The sequence below is a fragment of the Panthera tigris genome, chromosome F2 (genome assembly GCF_018350195.1).
Source record: "Panthera tigris isolate Pti1 chromosome F2, P.tigris_Pti1_mat1.1, whole genome shotgun sequence".
NCBI lineage: Eukaryota > Metazoa > Chordata > Mammalia > Carnivora > Felidae > Panthera > Panthera tigris.
Genome location: NC_056676.1, coordinates 27,531,914 through 27,555,416, shown reverse-complemented (window position 1 = coordinate 27,555,416; position 23,503 = coordinate 27,531,914). Strand labels below are relative to the sequence as shown.

Genomic DNA, 23,503 nt, shown 5'->3' with positions numbered 1-23,503 from the left:
TTTATTCTTCCAATCCATGAGCAGGGAATGTCTTTCCATTTCTTTATATCTTCTTCAATTACCTGCATAAGCTTTCTATAGTTTTCAGCATACAGATCTTTTACATCTTTGGTTAGATTTATTCCTAGGTATTTTATGCTTCTTGGTGCAATTGTGAATGGGATCAGTTTCTTTATTTGTCTTTCTGTTGCTTCATTGTTAGCGTATAAGAATGCAACTGATTTCTGTACATTGATTTTGTATCCTGCAACTTTGCTGAATTCATGTATCAGTTCTAGCAGACTTTTGGTGGAGTCTATCGGATTTTCCATGTATAATATCATGTCATCTGCAAAAAGTGAAAGCTTGACTTCATCTTTGCCAATTTTGATGCCTTTGATTTCCTTTTGTTGTCTGATTGCTGATGCTAGAACTTCCAGCACTATGTTAAACGACAGCGGTGAGAGTGGGCATCCCTCTCGTGTTCCTGATCTCAGGGAAAAAGCTCTCAGTTTTTCCCCATTGAGGATGATGTTAGCTGTGGGCTTTTCATAAATGGCTTTTATGATGTGTAAGTATATTCCTTCTATCCTGACTTTCCCAAGGGTTTTTATTAAGAAAGGGTGCTGGATTTTGTCAAAGGCCTTTTCTGCATCGATTGACAGGATCATATGGTTCTTCTCTTTTTTTTTTTATTAATGTGATATATCACGTTGATTGATTTGCGAATGTTGAACCAGCCCTGCATCCCAGGAATGAATCCCACTTGATCATGGTGAATAATTCTTTTTATATGCTGTTGAATTCGATTTGCTAGTATCTTATTGAGAATTTTTGCATCCATATTCATCAGGGATATTGGCCTGTAGTTCTCTTTTTTTACTGGGTCTCTGTCTGGTTTAGGAATCAAAGTCATACTGGCTTCATAGAATGAGTCTGGAAGTTTCCCTTCCCTTTCTATTTCTTGGAATAGCTTGAGAAGGATAGGTATTATCTCTGCTTTAAACGTCTGGTAGAACTCCCCTGGGAAGCCATCTGGTCCTGGACTCTTATTTGTTGGGAGATTTTTGATAACCGATTCAATTTCTTTGCTGGTTATGGGTCTGTTCAAGCTTTCTATTTCCTCCTGATTGAGTTTTGGAAGAGTGTGGGTGTTTAGGAATTTGTCCTTTTCTTCCAGGTTGTCCAATTTGTTGGCATATAATTTTTCATAGTATTCCCTGATAATTGTTTGTATCTCTGAGGGATTGGTTGTAATAATTCCATTTTCATTCATGATTTTGTCTGTTTGGGTCATCTCCCTTTTCTTTTTGAGAAGCCTGGCTAGAGATTTGTCAATTTTGTTTATTTTTTCAAAAAACCAACTCTTGGTTTCGTTGATCTGCTCTACCGTTTTTTTTAGATTCTATATTGTTTATTTATGCTCTGATCTTTATTATTTCTCTTCTTCTGCTGGGTTTAGGCTGCCTTTGCTGTTCTGCTTCTATTTCCTTTAGGTGTGCTGTTAGATTTTGTATTTGGGATTTTTCTTGTTTCTTGAGATAGGCCTGGATTGCGATGTATTTTCCTCTCAGGACTGCCTTCGCTGCATCCCAAAGCGTCTGGATTGTTGTATTTTCATTTTCGTTTGTTTCCATATATTTTTTTAATTTCTTCTCTAATTGCCTGGTTGATCCACTCATTCGTTAGTAGGGTGTTCTTTAACCTCCATGCTATTGGAGGTTTTCCAGACTTTTTCCTGTGGTTGATTTCAAGCTTCATAGCATTGTGGTCTGAAAGTATGCATGGTATAATTTCAATTCTTGTAAACTTATGAAGGGCTGTTTTGTGACCCAGTATATGATCTATCTTGGAGAATGTTCCATGTGCACTCGAGAAGAAAGTATATTCTGTTGCTTTGGGATGCAGAGTTCTAAATATATTTGTCAAGTCCATCTGATCCAATGTATCATTCAGGGCCCTTGTTTCTTTATTGACCATGTGTCTAGATGATCTATCCATTTCTGTAAGTGGAGTGTTAAAGTCCTAGAAGGGGGGTTTTATATCATAACATAGCCAGCAGGCCCTTGTTGCCTCAGGGTCCGATCGGTTTAAGGCCTCATACGCTGCTGTTAGCAATTTCCATAGGGAGTCTATGCCTTCTGGGTTCTGATTTTCTTGGACAGCTTGTGCTTTTACTCCTGGGGTAAGGGCGGGGTCCTGCTGGAGGGAGTAGTGGGGATCTGCCTGGGGATAGGCTCGTCTCTTTTTTTTCTTTTTTTTTCCCTAATACCTGATTTGGCCCCACCGGTTGTACAAGAGGGGAGACTTCTAATTTTATTTGAATGGCAGTCCCAAAGAGGGGATATTGATATAAGTAGAGTCCCCAAGTGAGTCCTGAGACCCACCGCCTGTCCTTTTTCCCCTCCTCTGTAAATCTTACACGAATAAGGTTACAGTTTTCATCATACCTGTTGCGGGTACATAGTTGGACATAGGACATTTCAATAAATTGGGGTTTTACTTCCCACTTCCATTCCCCATCATTGGAGGTGACACAACTCCAGGCTGCGCAATAGAGGGTTTCAAACCCTCCACATGTGTGCCTCATCGCCCCTGTCCTAAATCCCGGACATGCATAAAATCCATTTCTACTTATTGATACCCTCCTTTGCAGTTGCCTCCATTTACCTCCTTCTATTTCTTCTAATGGACTAATTTTTTCTAAATTAAAATATAAATCTGGCCACCAGGTATTTAATGGGGCAGTTCCTAGGGTTTTGTTGTAGACTTCATGAGTCTCTAAATTAGTAATTTCCCATGTCAAATTATAGGGGTTGTGGGGTTTGGATTTACAGACAGAATTTGCAGAACAATCAAGAGGAGGGCAAGTACCATAGTTATGGCTCAGTCCGTTGGCGGCGTAGGGTCAATTTTAAAGGATTGTCCTTAGTCCGATCAACAGTCCAGGTTGTCTTTGAAGGTCCGATGAGGTCTGAGAACAGGTCCACTGGTTTGGCATGGGCGAAATGGATCCAGGTGGCGATTTTGTCTACTTTGATGGCAGTAGGCGTTGTCAGGATGACCTGGAAGGGTCCTTTCCACCTGGGCTCCAGAGTTCCCTGCCGATGACGTTTGACGAGGACCCAATCCCCTGGCCGGAATTGATGTGGAATAGGCAGGGGTCCAGTCTCATAGAGTTCCTTTAATTTGGGCCATACATCTTCATGGACCCTCTGCAAGGCTTGTAGGGAGAACAAGAATTCAAGACTATTATCATTCTCAGCTTTGACAAGGTTATCTTTTAGGTTAGGGATGATGGGGGGGTGGTCTACCATGTAATATTTCATAGGGTGTGAGTCCCAGTTTGTATGGGGAATTACGCACCCTGAACAGAGCATAGGGGAGAAGGACCACCCAATTAGCTCCAGTCTCCATGGTCAATTTGGTTAGGGTCTCCTTTAATGTTCTGTTCATTCTCTCTACCTGTCCTGAGCTTTGGGGTCGGTATGCACAATGTAATTTCCAATCAGCCCCAAGTATGGAATCCAGTCCCTGACTTACCTTAGAGACGAATGCAGGTCCATTGTCTGACCCTATCATTACTGGAAAACCATACCTGGGCAGGATTTCTTCCAGGATCTTTTTGGCTACAATCTGTGCCGTTTCATTCTTGGTTGGAAAGGCTTCAGTCCATCCTGAAAAGGTATCTACAAAAACTAGCAAATACTTATATCCATATTTTCCTGGTTTTACCTCAGTGAAATCTACTTCCCAATAGGTCCCTGGTCTGCTCCCTCTTTGTCTTACCCCTGTTGTCTGAGGATTGCTACTCGCATTGTTGAGTTGGCACACTGTACATTTAGTGACTACTTGATCGACCTTATCAGAGACATTTCTGATTTTTAGTCCAGTCTGTCTCAGTAAGTCCAACATTCGCCGGGAACCTAAGTGGGTGCTGCGATGGATCTGCTCTAGAACCTGCCATCCTAGTTTATCTGGGAGTATAATGCTGCTTTTGGAGTCTCTCCACCAGCCATCTTTGATTCGGGTCATAGGAAGTTTACTCATCCATTGAATGTCGCTTTCTGAATACTCAGGGCTGGGGGGCAATTCCCAGGGTCCGGGGTCTGGCAGCTGTAGGGTCAGCAATTGCGCTGGGGGCCGAGCTATGTTTTTTGCAGTCTGATCGGCCAAATTGTTGCCCCGGGAAACTGGGTCGGTTGTCTTCTGGTGTCCTGGGCAATGCACAATCGCTAGCTTTTTGGGTTCCCATAAGGCTGCTAGCAGGGTTAGAATCTCTTCTTTATTTTTGATGTCTTTCCCTTCAGCTGTGAGGAGCCCCCGTTCTCTGTATATCGCCCCATGTACATGAGCGGTGGCGAAGGCATATCGGCTATCAGTGTACACGGTTAGTTTGCGGTCTCTTCCTAACTTTAGGGCCTGGGTTAAGGCTATTAGCTCAGCCTTCTGGGCCGAGGTTCCGGGGGTAGAGCTTCTGCCTACACCACCTCGGTCTCTGAAGTCACGACTGCTCCTGCATACCTTTGTCCTTGGTGAACGAAGCTGCTTCCGTCGGTAAACCAGATGGCGTCTGCATCCGATAATGGCTGATCCTGCAAGTCCTCCCAGACCCCATAAACTTGAGCCAGTATGTCGGCGCAGTCATGAAGTGGGGTTCCCATGTCTGGGTCTGGCAGCAGTGATGCTGGGTTCAGGGCCGTTGGGGGGGTGAAGATGACCCTGAGGGGGTTCAACAGCAGTCCCTGGTAATGAGTGAGTCGGGCATTGCTCAGCCATTGGTCAGGCGGCTGCTTGAGGATGCCCTTGATGGCATGTGGGGTGGTCACTTGTAGCTTTTGGCCCATGGTCAGCTTATCAGCGTCCTTTACCATTAGGGCAGTGGCTGCAATCATCCGGAGACAGGGTGGCCATCCGGCGGCCACTGGATCTAGCTTTTTAGACAGATAGGCTACTGGCCTGCGCCAAGGGCCCAAATGCTGGGTTAGCACCGCCTTGGCTATGCTCCGGTTTTCATCTACATATAGGTGGAAGGGTTTGGAGACATCAGGGAGTCCCAGGGCAGGTGCTGATAGCAGAGCAGTTTTAATTTGTTGGAAGTCCTGTTCGGCTTCTTCCGTCCAACTAAAGGGCTGTTGATCTTTTGTTGCCTGGTATAAAGGTTTTGCTAATTCAGCAAACCCTGGTATCCATAGTCTGCAGAACCCAGCCGACCCTAGGAATTCCCTCACCTGTCGTGGTGTCTGCGGTCTGGGAATACGAAGGACAGTCTCCTTCCGGGCATCCGTTAGCCAGCGTTGCCCCCCTCTCAGTAAGTAACCCAGGTAAGTTACCTCTGACTTGCAGATCTGAGCCTTCTTTGCTGAGGCGTGGTAGCCTAAGGTTCCCAGAGTTCGCAGGAGACCTTCGGTTCCCTGGATGCAGGCTTCGGGTGTCTTGGGAGCTATTAAGAGATCATCAACATACTGTAGGAGAGTTATATTAGGGTGTTGTTGTCTGTACTCACTTAAATCTTCGTGTAGAGCCTCGTCGAACAGGGTCGGAGAGTTCTTGAATCCTTGTGGCAGTCTGGTCCAAGTGAGCTGGCCATTTATGCCCCTGTCTGGATCTGTCCACTCGAATGCAAATAGCTCTTGACTTTTAGGTGCTAGTGGTAGGCTGAAAAAAGCATCTTTTAGATCCAGAACAGTATACCATTGTTTTTCTGGGCTGAGGGTGCTCAGGAGAGTATAGGGGTTAGGAACGGTTGGATGTATGTCCATCACCCGCTTATTGACTTCTCTCAGGTCCTGCACTGGTCTGTATTCCCTGCTGTTGGGTTTGCGCACGGGCAGCAGGGGGGTATTCCATGCTGAGTGGCAGGTGCGTAGGACCCCGAAGTCAAGGAGGCGGTGGATATGCAATGTGATGCCATTTTTGGCTTCCGCGGGCATAGGGTATTGGCGCATGCGGACGGGGTCTGTCCCGGGCTTGACCTCTATAAATAGGGCTGGGCGATGTTTTGCTAACCCCATACCACCCGTTTCTGCCCACGCGTCTGGGAAGCGTTGAAGCCAGGGCTCGATGCCCTGATCCAGAGGAGTGGGTTCCTGATGGAGCCTATATTCATCTTCTAGTTTCACAGTGAGTACAGATATGGGTTGGTTGTGGAAGTCAGTCACTGTGGGTCCCCCCGGTTGGAAATGAATTTGGGCCCCCATTTTGATAAGCAGATCTCTCCCCAACAGGGGGCAGGGGCTGTCAGGAATGACCAGGAAGGAGTGGGTTACCTTCCCAGTTCCTAAGTCCACAGTCCTCCGAGTTGTCCAGGGGTACCTCTTTATTCCGGTGGCCCCTTGTACCCAGGATGATTTTTCAGATACTTTTCCATGGGGCTTGACCAGAACTGAGTGCTGTGCCCCGGTATCAACTAGGAACTGGACCGGGGTCCCCTCCACTTGCAACGTTACCCTAGGTTCGGGAAGGGGATCCGAACCCCATCCTCCCTATTCTGTATGTTGGGTAAACAGTATGGGGGCTATTTTAGGCTGCCATTGTTCTTGGCTGGGGCGGGGTTGTTTCTTCTTGGGGCATTCTCGTATCCAATGGCCTTTTTCTTTACAATAGGCGCATTGATCTTTATCTAAGTGCTGCCTGGGAGGGTGTGTTGTTTGAGTGCCTTCTGGGGGTGGCTGTTCTTTCTGGACTATAGCGGCCAGGACTTTAGTCATTTTCTCTGTGGCCTTGATCTGTCTCTCTTCTGGGGCGTCCCTGTTGTTGTAGACCATTGTGCTATACGGAGCAGATCCTGGATCTGTTTACCTTCTAAATCCTCTAGCCTTTGGAGTTTTTTCTTAATGTCAGGAGCTGCTTGATTTACAAAGGACATAACGACAGCAGCCTGGTTCTCAGGGACTTCTGGATCCATGGGAGTAAACTGCCTAAAGGCTTCCATTAATCTCTCTAAGTAAGCAGCTGGACTCTCTGCCTTTCCCTGTACGACCAAATATACCTTAGCCAAATTGGTGGGCTTGTGAGCTGCAGCCCAGAGACCCGCCATCAGAGTCTGGCGATAAATGAGTAGCCTTCCCCTACCTTCTGCCATGTTGTAGTCACATTCGTCCTGTGGAGGTCTGGTTAGGGGGAAAGCCACATTAATGAGGTCAGGGTTAGATGTCGGCCGACTGTCGTCTCCGGGAACCAGATTTCTTGCTTCTAATTGGATCCTCTCTCGCTCCTCTGTAGTGAACAGGATGCGGAGGAGCTGCTGACAATTGTCCCAGGTGGGCTGGTGGGTGAACATGACACTGTCTAAAAGAGCTATTAGGTCTTTAGGGTTATCAGAGAATCGAGCGTTCTGTGTTTTCCAGTTGTAAAGGTCACTGGTGGAAAAGGGCCAATACTGGAGTTGGGGGTTGCCTGCTTCATCGGGGGGTCCTATTTCCCGCAGGGGTAGGGCCACAGTGGAGTCAGGGAGGAGAGGGTTTGGCTCACGCTGGATGCGCCCGCGGGTTCGGCCGGCTGGCCCCTCGCGGTTGTTTTCAATGGGGCCCGGCGCGGCTGCTGCCTCCCTTCATCCTGGTTCCGGCGCAGCTGCCGCTTCCCATCCTCCCGGTTCCCCTTGGGGGGCAACTAGCGGGGTGACTGGTGGGGCGGCTGCTGCGGGCAGGGCCTGGGGTACGAGGGGAGGGAGATGATAGGGTGGAGGGTCTAGGGATAGTAGGTCCTGACTATCGGGCAATATGGGATACAAGGGTGCGGCTGGCGTTCCTGATTTTGGGGGATCTGCAGGCCGCATGGCAAGGACCTTACACGTTCCCGAGGATAGGAAGGGGGCCAACCAAGGGGGTGGATTTTCCACTAAATTCCGCCATACAAGAATGTAGGGAATCTGATCCAGGTATCCCTCGCGACCCGGTAGAAAAATCTTTGATTTCACCTTAGCAATTATAGGGAGGCAGAAAGTTCCTTCGGTTGGCCATCCAACGCCGAAGGTTGGCCATTCGGAGTGGCAGAGGGTTATTAATTTTCCCCGCCGGATGTCTAAACTCAAATTCTGTCCTCTGGTTTTAACATCCCTGAAGTTAGCAACGAGGAGAGAAAGAGGAGTGCTTTGAGATTGGCCCATCTGTATCCTGGAGGTGGAGGAAAGGATTAAAAGGAGAAACAGTAAAGTTATGAGGATTTCTGGCTGGGCCAGGCCAGGTCACCTGTGAAAGAGAAGGAGTTTTAACACTTAAAGGTTATAGGACAGAGAACACAACACTTAGATCGCTAGCGCGTTTCGGGTGTCTGCCACCCAAACAGAAAAATTCCGATGGGCCCAAAAAGGTGCCCCAGATGGGTGCCAGTGGACGTCTCCTACTGGACCCGAATGACGCTCCTATAGCGCGTCCACCAGGGCTGTGTCAGTCACCGATACAGATCCCGCGTGGGAGAGCCAGAAATGAACAAACAGAAACGGACAGAGCCAGAAACGAACAGACAAACAGAAACGGACAGAGCCGGCTCACTTACCGATCGGTCTCAGGGACGACCCGTTGACTTGGGGTATGGTGGGTTTGGGGGGATCCCGGACGAGCCCCCAAATGATATGCCCCGATTCGAAAGACCCCCCGAAAACAAACCACTAGAGTCCAGAGTCAAAGCCAAGCGGCAAGGGTCGTTTATTGCAGGTTCGAACCCGGTCCTCCGCGCACTCGTTGCCGGTGACGCTAAGAGGCCCGAGCGAGGATCTTACAGCTTCTTTTATAGACAGGCACAAACAAGTTAGGGATTTCTTGAGGTTACAGAGCTGTTATTGGTTGACATTTAAATTTGAACACTCAGCAGAACTTGATTGGTTCCCGCCTTTAGGTCAGACCACAACCGGGCACGCCCTGGCTGGTTTCGGGAATGGCGGGGGGGGGGGGGGGGGGGGGGGGGGGGGGGGGGGGGGGGGGGGGGGGGGGGGGGGGGGGGGGGGGGGGGGGGGGGGGGAGGGGGGGTGTCTTTGCAGTTGTGAGTACACCTGGTAATTTTTCTCTTAGTCTCTCACTTTAACTGCATGTGTCATTGCTTAACACAGTCCCCTGCATGACACTCCTTCTTGACACAGACTCCTGCTTGACATGAGAAACTCCATTTTGCTCTGTATAATTCACTTTTCAGAAAATAAAAAGTTGTGTTGGGACCTGCTACTGATGAGGGAGCATAAGGATAAGGATAAGGCAAGCTACCAGGCCTCAAACACCACCCCCCGCTCCCCCCCCCCCCCCCCCCCCCCCCCCCCCCCCCCCCCCCCCCCCCCCCCCCGCACCACTCCCCAGGTGGGATATGTGTGGTATTCCTCAGGCACTCCTGGCTGCTCAAGAACAAAGGAAAGGGGAAAAGGGGAAAAGCAAATGGTTAACTGAGAGAGATCATAGTCCTACAGGACCTAAGTTTCCATCACCCCTCCATAGTGATGTGGGAAACAAAGGCAGAAGAAAATGGCAGATAGAACTAAATTTCCTTATAACCTGCAGCCCATTCACAAATACTTGAGGCTGGCAGAATGAAATGTTTCTCTGAGAACTCCTTACTGTCTTAATGCTAATGCTTTGCTAGAGGGAAAAACAACCTTAACTTGACAATAGCTAGCCCTTCAGTATCCTGTGAATCTTCTTTAGCATATGCAAATCTCACTTGAGCCTTCCCCTGGACTTTACCTCCCCCAACCCAGTAGTATGTAACCAGTCTCTCCTCATGGTCCCTGGGTAGCTCTTCCTGCCCACGGGTCCTGTCCCGCTACTTTAATAAAAGTGCCTTTTTGCACTAAAGACATCTTGAAGAATTCTTTCCTGGCCATTGGCTCCAGACCCCGTGAACCCCACTGTCATCCCCAAAACCTCATCAGTTACACAATTTTATAATCAATAAGAACACGGCAAATTTCTAGGCTCTACTTCTAGATCTCAGTACCAAAGACTATCCTGTTTTTTCCTTCTGATGTAAACCTTAGTGACCACAATAGGGCACTTGAAATTTCTAGATAGTTCACTGGGTTATTTTCTAAGAACCTCCTCCTAAAATTAAAATATAATCTAGGAAGATACCACAATAACCTGTGGATAAACTTGATTTAATTGGTCTAATTTCTTTGATTTGTCTTACTCAGATGGTAGGGATTAAATGAGACACAGCCAGTGACTTTTGATAAGTTACATGCATATTGCCAAATGTGATATAACAGCCCTGCCACTGGCCATAGATACATAAAATTCAGAGGTAAAGTCTCAGTGCTATGCTATGGTGGAGGGCACTTTCAAGCAGTGAGATACAGATGTGAGGACAATAGTTGGTTGGCAGTGGTACTGAAAAATGTAGACAAAGAAAATAGATTGAAAAGGTAAGAAAACAAAGTTCATGTCTGGTTCAGTTTATCTATGGTCAATCATAGTGTTTAGTGACCTTAAAACTCAATATTATATGCAATAGATTTATAGAAGTAATCCCCTGCAGAGTCCTTTCAAAGCATAAATTCAGTAAATAAGACACACTGTGGGGATTTTCTCTTTGTCCATTCTAAAGTTTGCTATTGTTTTTGTGATTGGAATTCAAGCTGTTACTGCATTATTCAGAGATCACAGAAAATGTGTGTTTGGAATATATTAAAGGGATAGAAGAAACAATGAGGAACAAACAAAGTAGGAGAAATGAGATTTGGTGGTTTGAGTAATGGGTCATTAGGAAAATAAGGAAATTAGGTTAAAGAAAGCTGAATGACTAAGGCTGTCATAAAACAACACAAACAAATTGAGTGCATCCTTGTGGAACATTTCAAATTTCCAGAAGAAGGAAGTGCTAGAGTTTGAAATAAATTGCTGGGCTTTGGTTAAGTGGTGGGAAGGAGTTTGTGTCCTAGCTGCCACCTTTGTTCTAGGCTTTCAGAATGAGGCCTGTGTACAAGTGTGGCCCAAACACTGATGGCATGGGAATCCACCTACCCCCATCCCCTGCCAGAAACATCAATCTGAATAACTATCTGCTTATAAAAATACCTTCACAAAAGCCCAGGATTCCAGGTGAGAGACTTCAGCACCTTGGGTGAAACACAGAAATAAGAAAGGGCACACTGAGGAGGGTAGGAAAAATAGATTCACACTACCACTATTACCCCACTTTTAAGCCCCAGCGGCTCAGCAAAGAGTGAAACACCATCTCCTTGGGAGAAGGAGAGTAAAGTGAATTCCTAACCTCATCTTAGATCTCAGAGCTGCCCACCTCAGCCCCATGCTGACTCCTGCTATATGTTCATTACTTGCACTTCTGGGTATATATCTAAAGGAAATGAAAACACTATGTTGAGGAGACATCAGCACCCCCCATGTTCACTGAAGAATTATTCACAATTGCTACGATATGGAAACTACTTAAGTATCTGTCAATGATTAAAGGATAAAGAAAGTATACATACGTATAATGGAATATCACTCAGCCATACAAAAGAAGGGAATTCTGCCTTTTGCAACAACATGGACATTGAGGGTATTGTGTGAAGTGAAATAAGTCAGACAGAGAAAGACAAATGCTGTATGATACCATTTATATGCAGAGTCTAAAAAAGAACCCTGAAATCAGAAATAGAGTGGAATACTGGTTGCCAGGAGCTCGCGATGGGGAAGATGGGGAGGTATTGGTCAAAGGGTATAAACTTCCAGTTATTAGAGGAATAAGTTCTGGGGATCTAATTACAGCATCGTGATGATGATGAATAGTACTATATTATACACTTGAAAGTTTTTAAGAGAGTAGATTTTATTTATTTATTTATTTATTATTTTTTATTTAATTTAGTTTTTGAGAGAGAGGGAGAGAGAGCAGGAAAGGGGCAGATAGAGAGGGAGAGCAAGAATCCCAAGCAGGCTCCACACTGTTAGTGCAGAGCCTGATATGGGGCTCGAACTCATGAACCACGAGATCATGACCTAAGCAGAAATCAAGAGTCAGATGTTCAACTGACTGAGGCACTCAGGGGCCCCATTATGAGAGATGTTAAATGTTATCTCATGCACATACAAGATGGCAATTATGTGAGAAGATGGGGTGTGTTAACTAACCTTATTGTAGTAATACTTTTGTAGTATACAAGCATCAAATTGTCACATTATACATCTTAAACCTCCTTGTGTTATATATCTTCCTTGTGTCAATACTATCTGAATAAAGCTGGGGAAAAAAGGTGCCATTTAAATGTCATTATTATATTAATCCTATAAAAGGTGTTCTTATGAATAAAAATTGATTACATGTTTCAAAGAACACATTTGAAAAGCCATAAAGCAAAATTAAAAAAAAAGATAGTTCTGTTTTTATTTTGTTTTAATTATTTTTTCTCTACTACCTAACATTGTTTCATACATAAAATGTATCAGCTTTGAGCTGGGAATACTATCTAAAGTAAAGTATATTAAGCTTTTACTCTGTGCCAGGCTCATTTGTATTTTTACAAACCTATGAACTTGAAGCTATTATTACTAAACTATTTTATAGAAAAAGAAAATAAGACACAGAGAGGTTAAGTAATTTGCCTGTTTTAAACTGTTTTTTTTTTAAAGGTTATTTCTTTTTTTCAGAGAGACAGAGACAGCACGAGTGGGGGGGGGGGTGTGCAGAGAGAGAGGAGAGAGAGAGAGAATTCCAAGCCGGCTCCACACTGTCAGCACAGAGCCTAACATGGGGCTCGAACTCAGGAAACTGTGAGATCATGACCTGAGTAGAAATCAAGAGTTGGATGCTTAACTGACTGAGCCACCCAAGTGTCCTAATAATTTGCCTGTTTTAAATTAAACAACGTATCTTTGTGTTTGAAACTTTAGGAGATATTGTTTATTGAATAGAAAATACAGAGTATTTGAAATTGAATATTTTAGTGGACAATTATTCAAATTTTGTTTATTATTGGAATCTCAATGTGTAAATAATATAACAGAACTTAAAAAAATTTTTTTTAATGTTTATTTATTTTTGAGAGAGAGAGAGAGAGAGCAGGTGAGGGGCAGAGAGAGAGGGAGACACAGAATCTGAAGCAGCCTCCAGGCTCTGAGCTGTCAGCACAGAACCAGACAAGGGGCTTGAACTCATGGACCACGAGATCGTGACCTGAGCTGAAGTCAGAAGCTTAACCAACTGAGCCACCCAGGTGCCCCTGTAATAACAGATCTTTAAGTCAGGTCTGCATTTAAATCTTGGCCATGTCACTAATTATATTACCTGTGTACCAGTGTTCAACCTTTAAGTCTTAATATTTTCATCTGTAAAAATCACACCAACCTTGCTGAGTTATTGTTAAGACTATAAAACATGTGCATTAAATATAGTAGAATGATGTGTTCACAGTGGTTCCTTACTAAATGACAGGGTGTCAGAAAGTGTTTGCTGTCAATTACCCCCTTCCTGGGTAAAATAATGTTCGTTTTGTTCAGTTGACAGTAGGCCCTGTGCTTCAGGACCTTTCTTCAGCTCTAGGAGTGAAGCTCTGATAGTCTTAGCCAATTGCAATGATTCTCTTCTCTAGAGATTGATTCAGCAATGGACTTGTGACATTATTCTGATTAGTAAGTCAGAAGGAAATGTCTGCTGAGTGGTGGAGAGACTTCTTAAAAGTTCTTTCTTTCTCCTAAATAAGGAAAAAAAGCAAGCGTTTTTCTTTTTCAACCTTCGAATGTTATTATATAAATATATGAGTCTTAGTTTTCCTGGTGCCATCTCATGAGGGGAAAAGCTAACTCCCTGAAGAAAACAGGATGAAAGATGGAAAAAATTCTAGGGCTTGATATTTCAAAATAACTACATTAACTGTGATACCTCCTTAATTCCAGGATTTTCACTTTGTGAAATCTCTCCAGTTTAAACTATTTTAGTTGGGTTTTGCGTTACTTTTAGTCACAAACACCCTAACAGATGAGGCTTATCATCACAATAATTGTTCAAAAGAAGAATGTATGTTTCGCTGAAAAATTTACCTATCCGAAAAGAGAGGGAAACTGCAGAAATTTAGCATCTATCTCCCAGTGCGTACTTAATGCTTTCTGAGAGAGCAGTATATAATTGGTCAGAACTAGATTTTTTTTTTTTTTTTTTGACCACTTTGCATTAGTGGTAGGATCCTTGCCTCAAAGGATCTTCAGGAAATGTTGTCATGCTTTTTCTTTCATTTCTAGCCTCAGGTTTGTCAGGTAGTCTTTTTCTTCCTGTCATCTGGTGTGAGTCTATGCGTTATTTATACACTCATTCAACAGATATTTATTTAATTCTTACCATATATTTTGCCTACTATCAGGTGCTAGTACCAGAGAAGGCTTTCCTGAGAAGGAACAAGCAAAGTAAGATCAAAAGGATGAGTCAAAGTTGATTAGGTGAAGTGGGAGGAGATGTCTGTGAAACCACATAGTCCAAGAAAAGGAAACTATGTGCCCTAGGGATAATGGTGCACTTGACAAGTGGAAAGTCCAAGGTTTGAAATATAAATAGCAAGGGGCTTATTGGCCCAAGTTGAAGCTAGAGAGGTAGGTAAAAGGAATGTTAATGACTTTAATTTTTATTCTAAGAGTAAGGAGGTCTTTGAAAACATATTTTAGTAGTGAGAAACGTGACCAGATTTTCATTTAGAAAAGATCACTTGCATGCAACATGAAAAACAGATTAGAAGGAGGCAAGTGGATGTGGGGAGATGAGTTCAGAGGTTGATATAGTTTTCTAGGTGAGAGATGTGGGTAGCTTCAATTAAGGTAAGAGCAGTAGAAATAGATGAATACAGATTTGACAATAATTTGGAGGTAAAATTGACAAGACTTCCATGAGGAATGAGATAGACTGAGATGCCATAGATGCTGATAGATTTTTGGCTTGCAAAATAATGGTTATGGTGAATTACTGAAATAGAAAACTGTAGAAGTAGATTTGATTTCGGTTTATGGTGGTTAATTGTCACTCCTCAGTCCAACTCATTCTGCAGGAAGAACAGCAAATGCAATGTACAGTTAAATTAAAAGAGCACATGAACAGGATCACTACCCCAGAGTCCTATGAATTTTAGAGTTTCAGTATATATCTGCAGTTGCATCTCAAAACCATACTATTTGTGACTTAATATTTTTCTGACCAAGAGGGAGTTTTATGGACTTCCCTTTGACCATTTCTGGTATCATAATTGTTAATCCACAGATATGAGAACTAATGTGAAGTATATGTCATCTGGTAACTGTATCTTTCCGAATTTTGAATTAGGGAACCAGAAAAATGTTCACAATTTAAGTCTTCAGGCCAATTAGCAATATTCTGAGATGTACTTGGGTCAGGATTCCATTTATTATCTGGTCTCCATAAGACACATTCTTACCCAATGACTCTAATGACGGTTCAGTTCTCTTGTTCTCATTGTCAGTGCTGATATTCAATAGACTTCAAAAAATCTTGATATTCTTCTCCTGTGTGCAGTTATTCTGTCAATTACTACGAGCCTCCTTGAAAATAAAGACTGCACATTTTGCCTATATTTTTGTTTATATTTGCCACAGCTTTATGCAATCCATTCTCAAAAGAGTCTAGACTCCTTTTCAATTGATGGACACTGGGTGTGAGAACAAACTCAGATCTCGAAGCTGGGTTAAGGATTTTGATATTTTATTTGGATGAAAGCAATCTTCTGCTTGCCAATTCTTGATTTTCTTTGTCATATAAATCATGAAATATTATAGCCTGTTTCCCATCTATTTCACATCTAAGAACATTATGTTTCATTAGCAACTGCCAAAGAAGTCTTCAGGCCAAAGTACTATTCTGGCCTTTCTTCTTGTTATGGTAACTATAGCCACATTGCCTCTGATGGTTACTTGCCACCACCAGCCTCTAACCATTCTAAGAATCTACCATTTTTATTTATGTTAAGGACACATCAATGTAGCAGCAGCATCAAATATCAACTTTAGTATGAAAAGACAGCCTGGGTTTCCCTGCAATGACTGTGCCCTTTTCACTGGTGCACTTCTACTGTTTTAGTGAAGGGAACAAACACATTTTGAGCCCTCTTAGTGACTACAGTCACATGGTGGATTATCTGCTCTTAGGTAACACATTTATTTTAATTTACCCAAAATCTTGACTCTTGTAACACCTTCCTCAATTCTTTACCAAGGCAGATCTACCATCTTGTGTTATATACTATATGTTATCATCATGTTTAACTTTGAAAAGTGATTCCACATTGTGTCAGGATCCATTTCAGGTGAAATTCTGAGATGTAAAAGATCATAACCATGTCTATGCACTCTCCACTATTCGATTTTATAAACTCATCCCGGTTCAACTTATTTCCTTCTAGTTTCTAACAGTGTATATATTGACAAGGTCACATAATTCTTTGTTGAGTAAATTGTCTTTGTTCTCATAGTAGGGAAATTATTTCCCTGCTCAGGCTATGCTAAGTATTGCCTGGAAGCTCCAAAGAGAGCTAAGAAAGGTGGTGTAAGAACAGAACAAACATCATTTGGTAAGGCATTTGGCTCATGTGAGGTCTTCACTTATTGTCTTGGAAAAAAGAGGCTGATTTCCTCTAGCAAGTGGGCAAATATTTCAGAGGCTAAAAAAAGAGAATCCTGGGTTTAAGATTTTCAGACATATTCCACCCCCCGCAGTTTTTACCATATCAGATCTCTGGGTCCTACTATTTTCCTATCAATATTTTGGTTTCATTATAGGAAACCCATTGAGGCTACATTCTTTATATTTCTTCAAAGCCAAGATTTAGGGGTATGCATAAGCCAACAAGTACTTTGTCATGGATGTCAATGCATGTGGGTGTTGTTAACTTTGAACATTTACATAAATCATTGCACATAAAAATCAACTCGAATCTTTTCACAAAATACTTATGCCCAGATTATACCCCCAGAAATTCTAAGTCAGTTGATGAATAGTGAGGCCTGAACATAAGGTACTTAGGGATTCTACATGCAAACAGTGCCAAAAGTTATTAAAAAAAAATCTTAATGTTTATTTATTTTTGAGAGACAGAGAGACAGAGCATGAGTGGAGGAGAAGCAGAGGGAGAGAGAAACACAGAATTTGAAGCATGCTCCAGGCTCCGAGTCATCACCACAGAGCCTGACACGGGGCTCGAACCCACAAACTGTGAGATCATGACCTGAGCCAAAGTTGGACGCTTAACTGACTGAGCCACCCAGGCACTCCCAAAAGTTCCTTTTTTTAATGTTTAATGCTTTCTTAATGTTTTTAAATGCTTTTTAATGTATTTATATATTTTTTAATGTTTAATGTTCTTTTCTTAAATGTTTATATATTTATGTATTCACTTATTTATTTTAGAGAGAGAGCATGCGCATGCGTGTGAGTGGGGGGAGGAACAGAAGGAGAGAGAAAGAAAGAGTAAGAATCTTAAGTAGGCTCCACACTCAGCACAGAGCCTGACGCAAGGCTCAGTCCCATGACCCTGGGATCATGACCTGAGCTGAAATCAAGAGTTGGACGCTCAACCAACTGCGCTACCCAGGCACCCCCATATCAGAAGTTTTAATTTAATTTATGAAATTGATATCATACCTATCATGTAGAAGAAGCATATCTGAATATATAAGGGTTGATTTTAAATGTAAAGGAAAGAAATTTGGGTGGACAAGTACTTAGACATATTAAGAATTGTCCTGAATTAAGAATCTTTTGAAAAAGCATTTTCAATAGCAAATGTCTTTCCTAATCTCTTCTTTTAATATTGGCAATCATAAAAGTATTTGGCTTTTGGATCAGTGTGGAGACATTTAAGCATTCAAATAAGGCAGAAATACTTTAATGTTGGTATCAGTTGTTTCTAAAAGCAATCACCATTATGAAGAACTGTATTAAATAGCACTAGAACTGTTAAACTGATAAGGATTTTGCATTTACCAATTTTTGTCCAGCTTTGAAGTAGGAAAATGGAAGAAAATGGAAGCAAAATTCAGATACCTCTTATTGCTCCTTTATTAGTTTGCTTAAAAACTAATGTGATAAGTTCATTTGTGAAGTCTTTAAGTAAAGACACATTGGTATTTCTGGGGATAGCATTTTGATTTGGACAAGAATGTCAATCATAACAGGTTTTTTGGTTATACAGATACTTATTTTGATTTCCTTAACAACCTATTGCATATATAAAGGGGATAGAACTAGAAATTTTACTATATACTGAGTATTTTACATATTTATTCAATATTTATATCAAATCTATGAAATAGTTTATGCTCTTTGTCCTTCAGGTTCCTAATATATAAAATTAGGATAATAACATGTTTATTATAAGATTATTTTGAGAATTAAATAAGATAATGCATGTTAGAGCATTGGAAAAATTATCAGTGTTAGTAAACACTCAAAACTATTAAAGTCATGATGATGATTATGATGATGAGGAGGAAGTTAGTACTGATATTCCCCTTTCACAGATAAATGAGTTTATGAGTATGAATCACGTAAAATCACAGATGTCTGAAAAAGTAGAACCATGATTTGAACCCAGGCCTGGCTAACTCAAAGTCATTGCTTGTTCTAATACTCTAGACTGCCCTTCAATTTCATTTCTTGAGCTGGCTATTAAGTAACCTGGTAAAGCCTTGAAGGATGAACAAAGGTTTACCAAATAGGTGGGGTTTGATTTGCAGACACAGGTAGGGTGATAATAAGGGCATAGGGAATGCATAAGGATGAAATTGAAGTTGTGATCATTCTAGCATGCATGGGGGACTTCTGATTGCTTGGGTTTTCCAAAAAATAAATTGTTCCTCTTAATTTAATTTAATAAATACTTAAAACCTGCTATATGCTCATTATAACTCTATTTGCCATGGGGAATTTAGAAAAATTGAATATCGTCCTTTTCTCTAAAGAAATGTTTATGATTAGATAGCAATGAGGAAGAATAAGTACTCTCTAACAGTTAATACAACAGACTTTTGCATAAGGGTTAAAATGAGAGGATAAAACTTAATATTGGAAGTGATACTTGAGCTAAGTCCTGAAGGAGGAAAAAATGAGTTAATAATTAAATATAGTAAAATAGATTTTTGGATTAAAAGTAAATGCAGACTGTGGAGTTTTGCTCATGAAAAAAAACCCCTAATATTCCTTTAAAGCTGCCTTTAGAAGTTATATTTAGGGTGCCTGGGTGGCTCAGTCGGTTAAGTATCTGAGTCTTGATTTTGACTTAGCTCATGATCTCAAGATTGTGAGATCAAGCCCCCCATCGGGCTCCATGCTGGACGTGGAGCCTGCTTAAGATTCATTCTCAATCTCTCTCTCTCTCTCTCTCTCTCAAAAAAAGTTATATTAGATGAAATAGATTCCCTTTAATCTGTTCCCCAATAAGAGTGGAATTAGAAGAAATGACTTAAAATATAAATTGGTATGTAGCTGTTTTACGTTTTTGGGTTTTTTTTTTTTTTTTTTTTTTTTTTTTTTTTTTTTTTTTTTTTTTTTTTTTACGAATCCAGAGATCTATAGCTGGTAAGACCTTTAGACTTTAGAATTACCTTCTCCTTAATGTGAGGATGGCAATCTAGTGGCATCAAGTGCCTTGTTGTAGAGAAATTTGATGAGACTAAAAGGAGGAAGAATTTGAAGAAATTACTTATTGAGGTGCACTCGACCATTACAAGTATGTGCAAGTGCTAAACATAATGAGCATTTGTGTTCTATTTTCCATTAACTTCAAAGATAGTGGTAAGCATTTCTCTTTAAAAAAAATTGTATGTGTTTTTACCAAGTATAAGTTCTCAGTGTTAAAATGTTTGGTGAAAGTTATTCAGTTTAAAAATGATCATCATTAGGAGCACCTGGGTGGCTCAGTTGGTTGAGCTGCCGACTTCGGCTCATGTCATGATCTGCCAGTTTGTGAGTTCGAGCCCCACATCGGGCTCTGTGCTGCTGACAGCTCGGAGCCTGGAGCTTGCTTTGGATTCTGTGTCTCCCTCTTTCTCTGACTCATCCTCCGCTCATGCTCTGTCTCTCTCCCTCTCTCTCAAAAATAAACATTAAAAAAAATTGATCATCATTATAATCTTTTATTTTCCTAACATAGAGTAATGACAGTATGTGCTTTGCTAAGAAGACATTTTTCTCTTATGTTATTTATAATATTAAAAAGAATATGTGAATTTTGGTCTAGAAAACCATATTGAGTATTTTCTTATTTTGGTTTTTTGTTCCCTCAATGTTCAGATTTTGGATAGAATTGATCAAAGTTCTTTTTTATTATTATTTATTTATTTATTTACTTATTTATTTATTAACATTTATTCATTTTTGAGACAGAGAGAGACAGAGCATGAATGGGGGAAGGTCAGAGAAAGAGAGGGAGACACAGAATCTGAAACAGGCTGCAGGCTCTGAGCTGTCAACACAGAGCCCGACACGGGGCTCAAACTCACCGACCGCAAGATCATGACCTGAGGTGAAGTCGGCCACTTAATCGACTGAGCCACCCAGGCGCCCCAGAATTGATCAGAGTTCTATTCCAAAAAATATATGTAAGCATGCAAACAATTTTAAAATTGACATAAAACATAAAAGCTTGATTTTTTTTAAATGGGAAAAAATAAAATAGTCTAAAATACTCTATAAAGAAATAGTGATGTTCCTAAACGTGGAAAATTATTCATTCCTTCTTATTTTATTATTCTGTAGTCCTAACCAATTTCAATTGATGTTTGTCATCTCTGTTTTCAGTTTAGTGTTATTTATTTTTAATTAACTTAAAAAAATTGACTTGTTAGTTGATTTGTATCTGGCTTGCCTAGGGATATCCTAAAATTATATTCTCCTCTTGTCTATACTATCAAGTGCCCAAGCTGAACCATGTCAAGTGCTATTGAATCTAATGAAGCCACAATTAAAGATTGAGTATTAGGGAACTTATATATTTCTCTCACAGAGGATATTGGAGGATAGATTCTTCCCTTCTTATAGATGATGATCATGAGAAACAATGTGATAGGAGATGATCAGGGAAAGTATTATGTGTATTACTCAGGGACCATTATTACTTCAGGCTAAAATGCTGGGACTTTTGATTCTGTCCTTGCCTTCAGCCCTCAAAAATCAATTCATCAGTGTACAACTCTCTCCATCTCTTTTTGTCTTTCTGTATCCCTCAAACTGCCCCTTTTGTCTGAATTTATGTTTCTTGATAGCACAACTTAAAACCTTCCGAGATTTTACCATCTCTTGTCTGAGCTTCCCCTCTTTCTAAGTTTGCAAGAATTGGACTTTGATTGACAAGGCAGTTTGCCATGTAAAGAAATCAGTTTTTGAGGGTAGATATTATTTACCTGTTCTCTTTTCCATATCATTCAGATATGAAGTCTTAATAATATCTAATCAATATACAAATTGACTGGGTTATATTTCCTTTTTTAAAATATTTATTTATTTTGAGAAAGAGAGAGCAGGCCGGGGGAAGGAACAGAGGGAGAGAAAGAGAGAGATAAATCCCAAGCAGGCTTAGCTCTGTCAGTGCAAAGCCAGAAGCGAGACTCAAACTCAAAAACCTTGAGATCATGACCTGGGCAGAAAACAAGACTCAGACATTTAATTGACTGAGCCACCCAGGCGCCCAGATTGGGTTACATTTCTTAATAACTATTAATGTACTATCATAGTTTGAAAACAAAGTTCTTGCACTCAATCTTCACATGACTCAGTTCATCACTTATTCAGCAATCATATGAAAGTATGTTTCTGTTTATATTTAGTTTTGGAAATCCACTGTCTTTTCTCAATCCCTGACAATGTATCTATTGTCAAAACACTGCATTCATGCTGCTACAATGCATACATTGTAATCACTGCATATTATTATTGCTTAGAATTCCTCCCTTGACACTAACTTATATTGAAAATTGAAAAATGATTTCAGTCCCAGAATATAACATTAATATGTAAGCAATAAGCAATTGGATATTAAAATATTTAAAAATATAGCATCATTTGAAGTAGCATGATAAATAGGAAATTTTGGAGGATACATGTAACAAAAGATATATAAGAATTTTATACTACAAACTATAAATATTGCTGAGAAAAATGAAAGATGAGATAAATGGAGAGATGAGCCATGTTATTGGATATATTGACTCAATATAATTAATCTGTTAGATTTTACCCAAATTGAACTATACATTCAAATCAAACCCAATTGAAATCCCAGTAGGCATTTTTTTTTATCCTAGAAATCGACAAGCAGATCCTAAAGTGCATGTAGTAATGAAAAAGCTCTGAAAGAGCAAAAGGAACTCTGTGAAAGAAGAACAACTTTGGATTACTTATGTCATCTGACTTCAAGACTTGTTAAGTTACAACAGACAAGACAGAACGATATTAGCATCAAGTTAGACAAATAAATTTGTGGAACAGAATAGAGAGTCCAACATTGACCTACATATGTGTGGCCCAATGATGTGTGACAAAGTTACAAAGGCTGTGGAGAAAAGATAATCTTTTCCAGAAGATGCTGCTTCAGCAAATGTATATCCAAATGCAACGAACTTTGATTAGTACCTTAAACTGCTGGAAACATTTCCCTCATTACTTCAGGTTATACATGTTTGGCAATAGTTCTACACAGGTGATCTAATGCCCTTTTTCAGTGCAGCCATAGACAATTTAAAAACTAAATAACTCCAAAAAGATATATCGGAAAACCACATTATGTCAGTTTATCCCATTATTAGTGTTTGATTACTTAGTTAAGATGGTGTTGGGCATACTTTTCATTGTATGTGTATGTCTTTCCATCTGTAACTAAGTAACCTGTGTAATGTTACATTAGAATGGTTAACCTGTCCCCCAACAACCTCCTGCCAATTGGTTTTATTATCTATTAATAAATTTTTGCCAAATATTCCTTTTTATAATTTTGGTAGGAGCAGAATAATGGACGGACTGTTCAATGAGTGTAGACTTCCAGTGAGAATTTTTTGTTCTTGCAAGAGATCACATGGAAATACCAATTTAGAATTGCTTTTCATTAATTTCTTGATGGGTGGTTTATATAGATCGTACAAACCTTGGCTAAAGTTGCAGCAGTGTAAATTCAAACATCAAACCTGAGTCTGTGAGAATAAACCTGTGTTTACCAATTCCTAAGGAAGCCTTTAAACAAAGTCTCATTCTCATATGGTAATGCAGACAGGTAGCTTTTATTTTTCATTATTTTAATAATGGTAGAGTCTTTTGCAAGTCACAGCTTTGTGTGAGAATCTCATTCTAATTCCTTCCCTTGCTTTGGTCCAAATACTTAACATTCTTATGTCTAAAAAGAAACACTTCTAACAAAAGCCTCTGGGTTAGAGGTCAGCAAACTATAGCCCATGGACTGTTCCTAGCCCACAGACTAATTTTGAAAGTAAAGTTTTATGGGAACAAGCCATGTTCATTAATTTATGTATTGTCTATAGCTATTTTTGTGCTACAACAGAGTCAGTGCTGTGACAGTACAACTATCTAGTTAGCTGAGAAATTTACTATCTGGCCATTT

General features: G+C 40.9%; 1 protein-coding gene across 1 annotated transcript; it reads right to left on the bottom strand.

Annotated features, from left to right (window-relative positions):
- Positions 1–2,858: 2,858 nt before the first annotated feature.
- LOC122234892 lies at positions 2,859–7,261 on the bottom strand. Its single transcript, XM_042972888.1, is given in 5 exon segments — positions 2,859–3,281; positions 3,283–3,985; positions 4,055–4,445; positions 4,448–6,464; positions 6,839–7,261. Coding segments are annotated over 5 exon segments (3,957 nt in total).
- Positions 7,262–23,503: the final 16,242 nt, after the last annotated feature.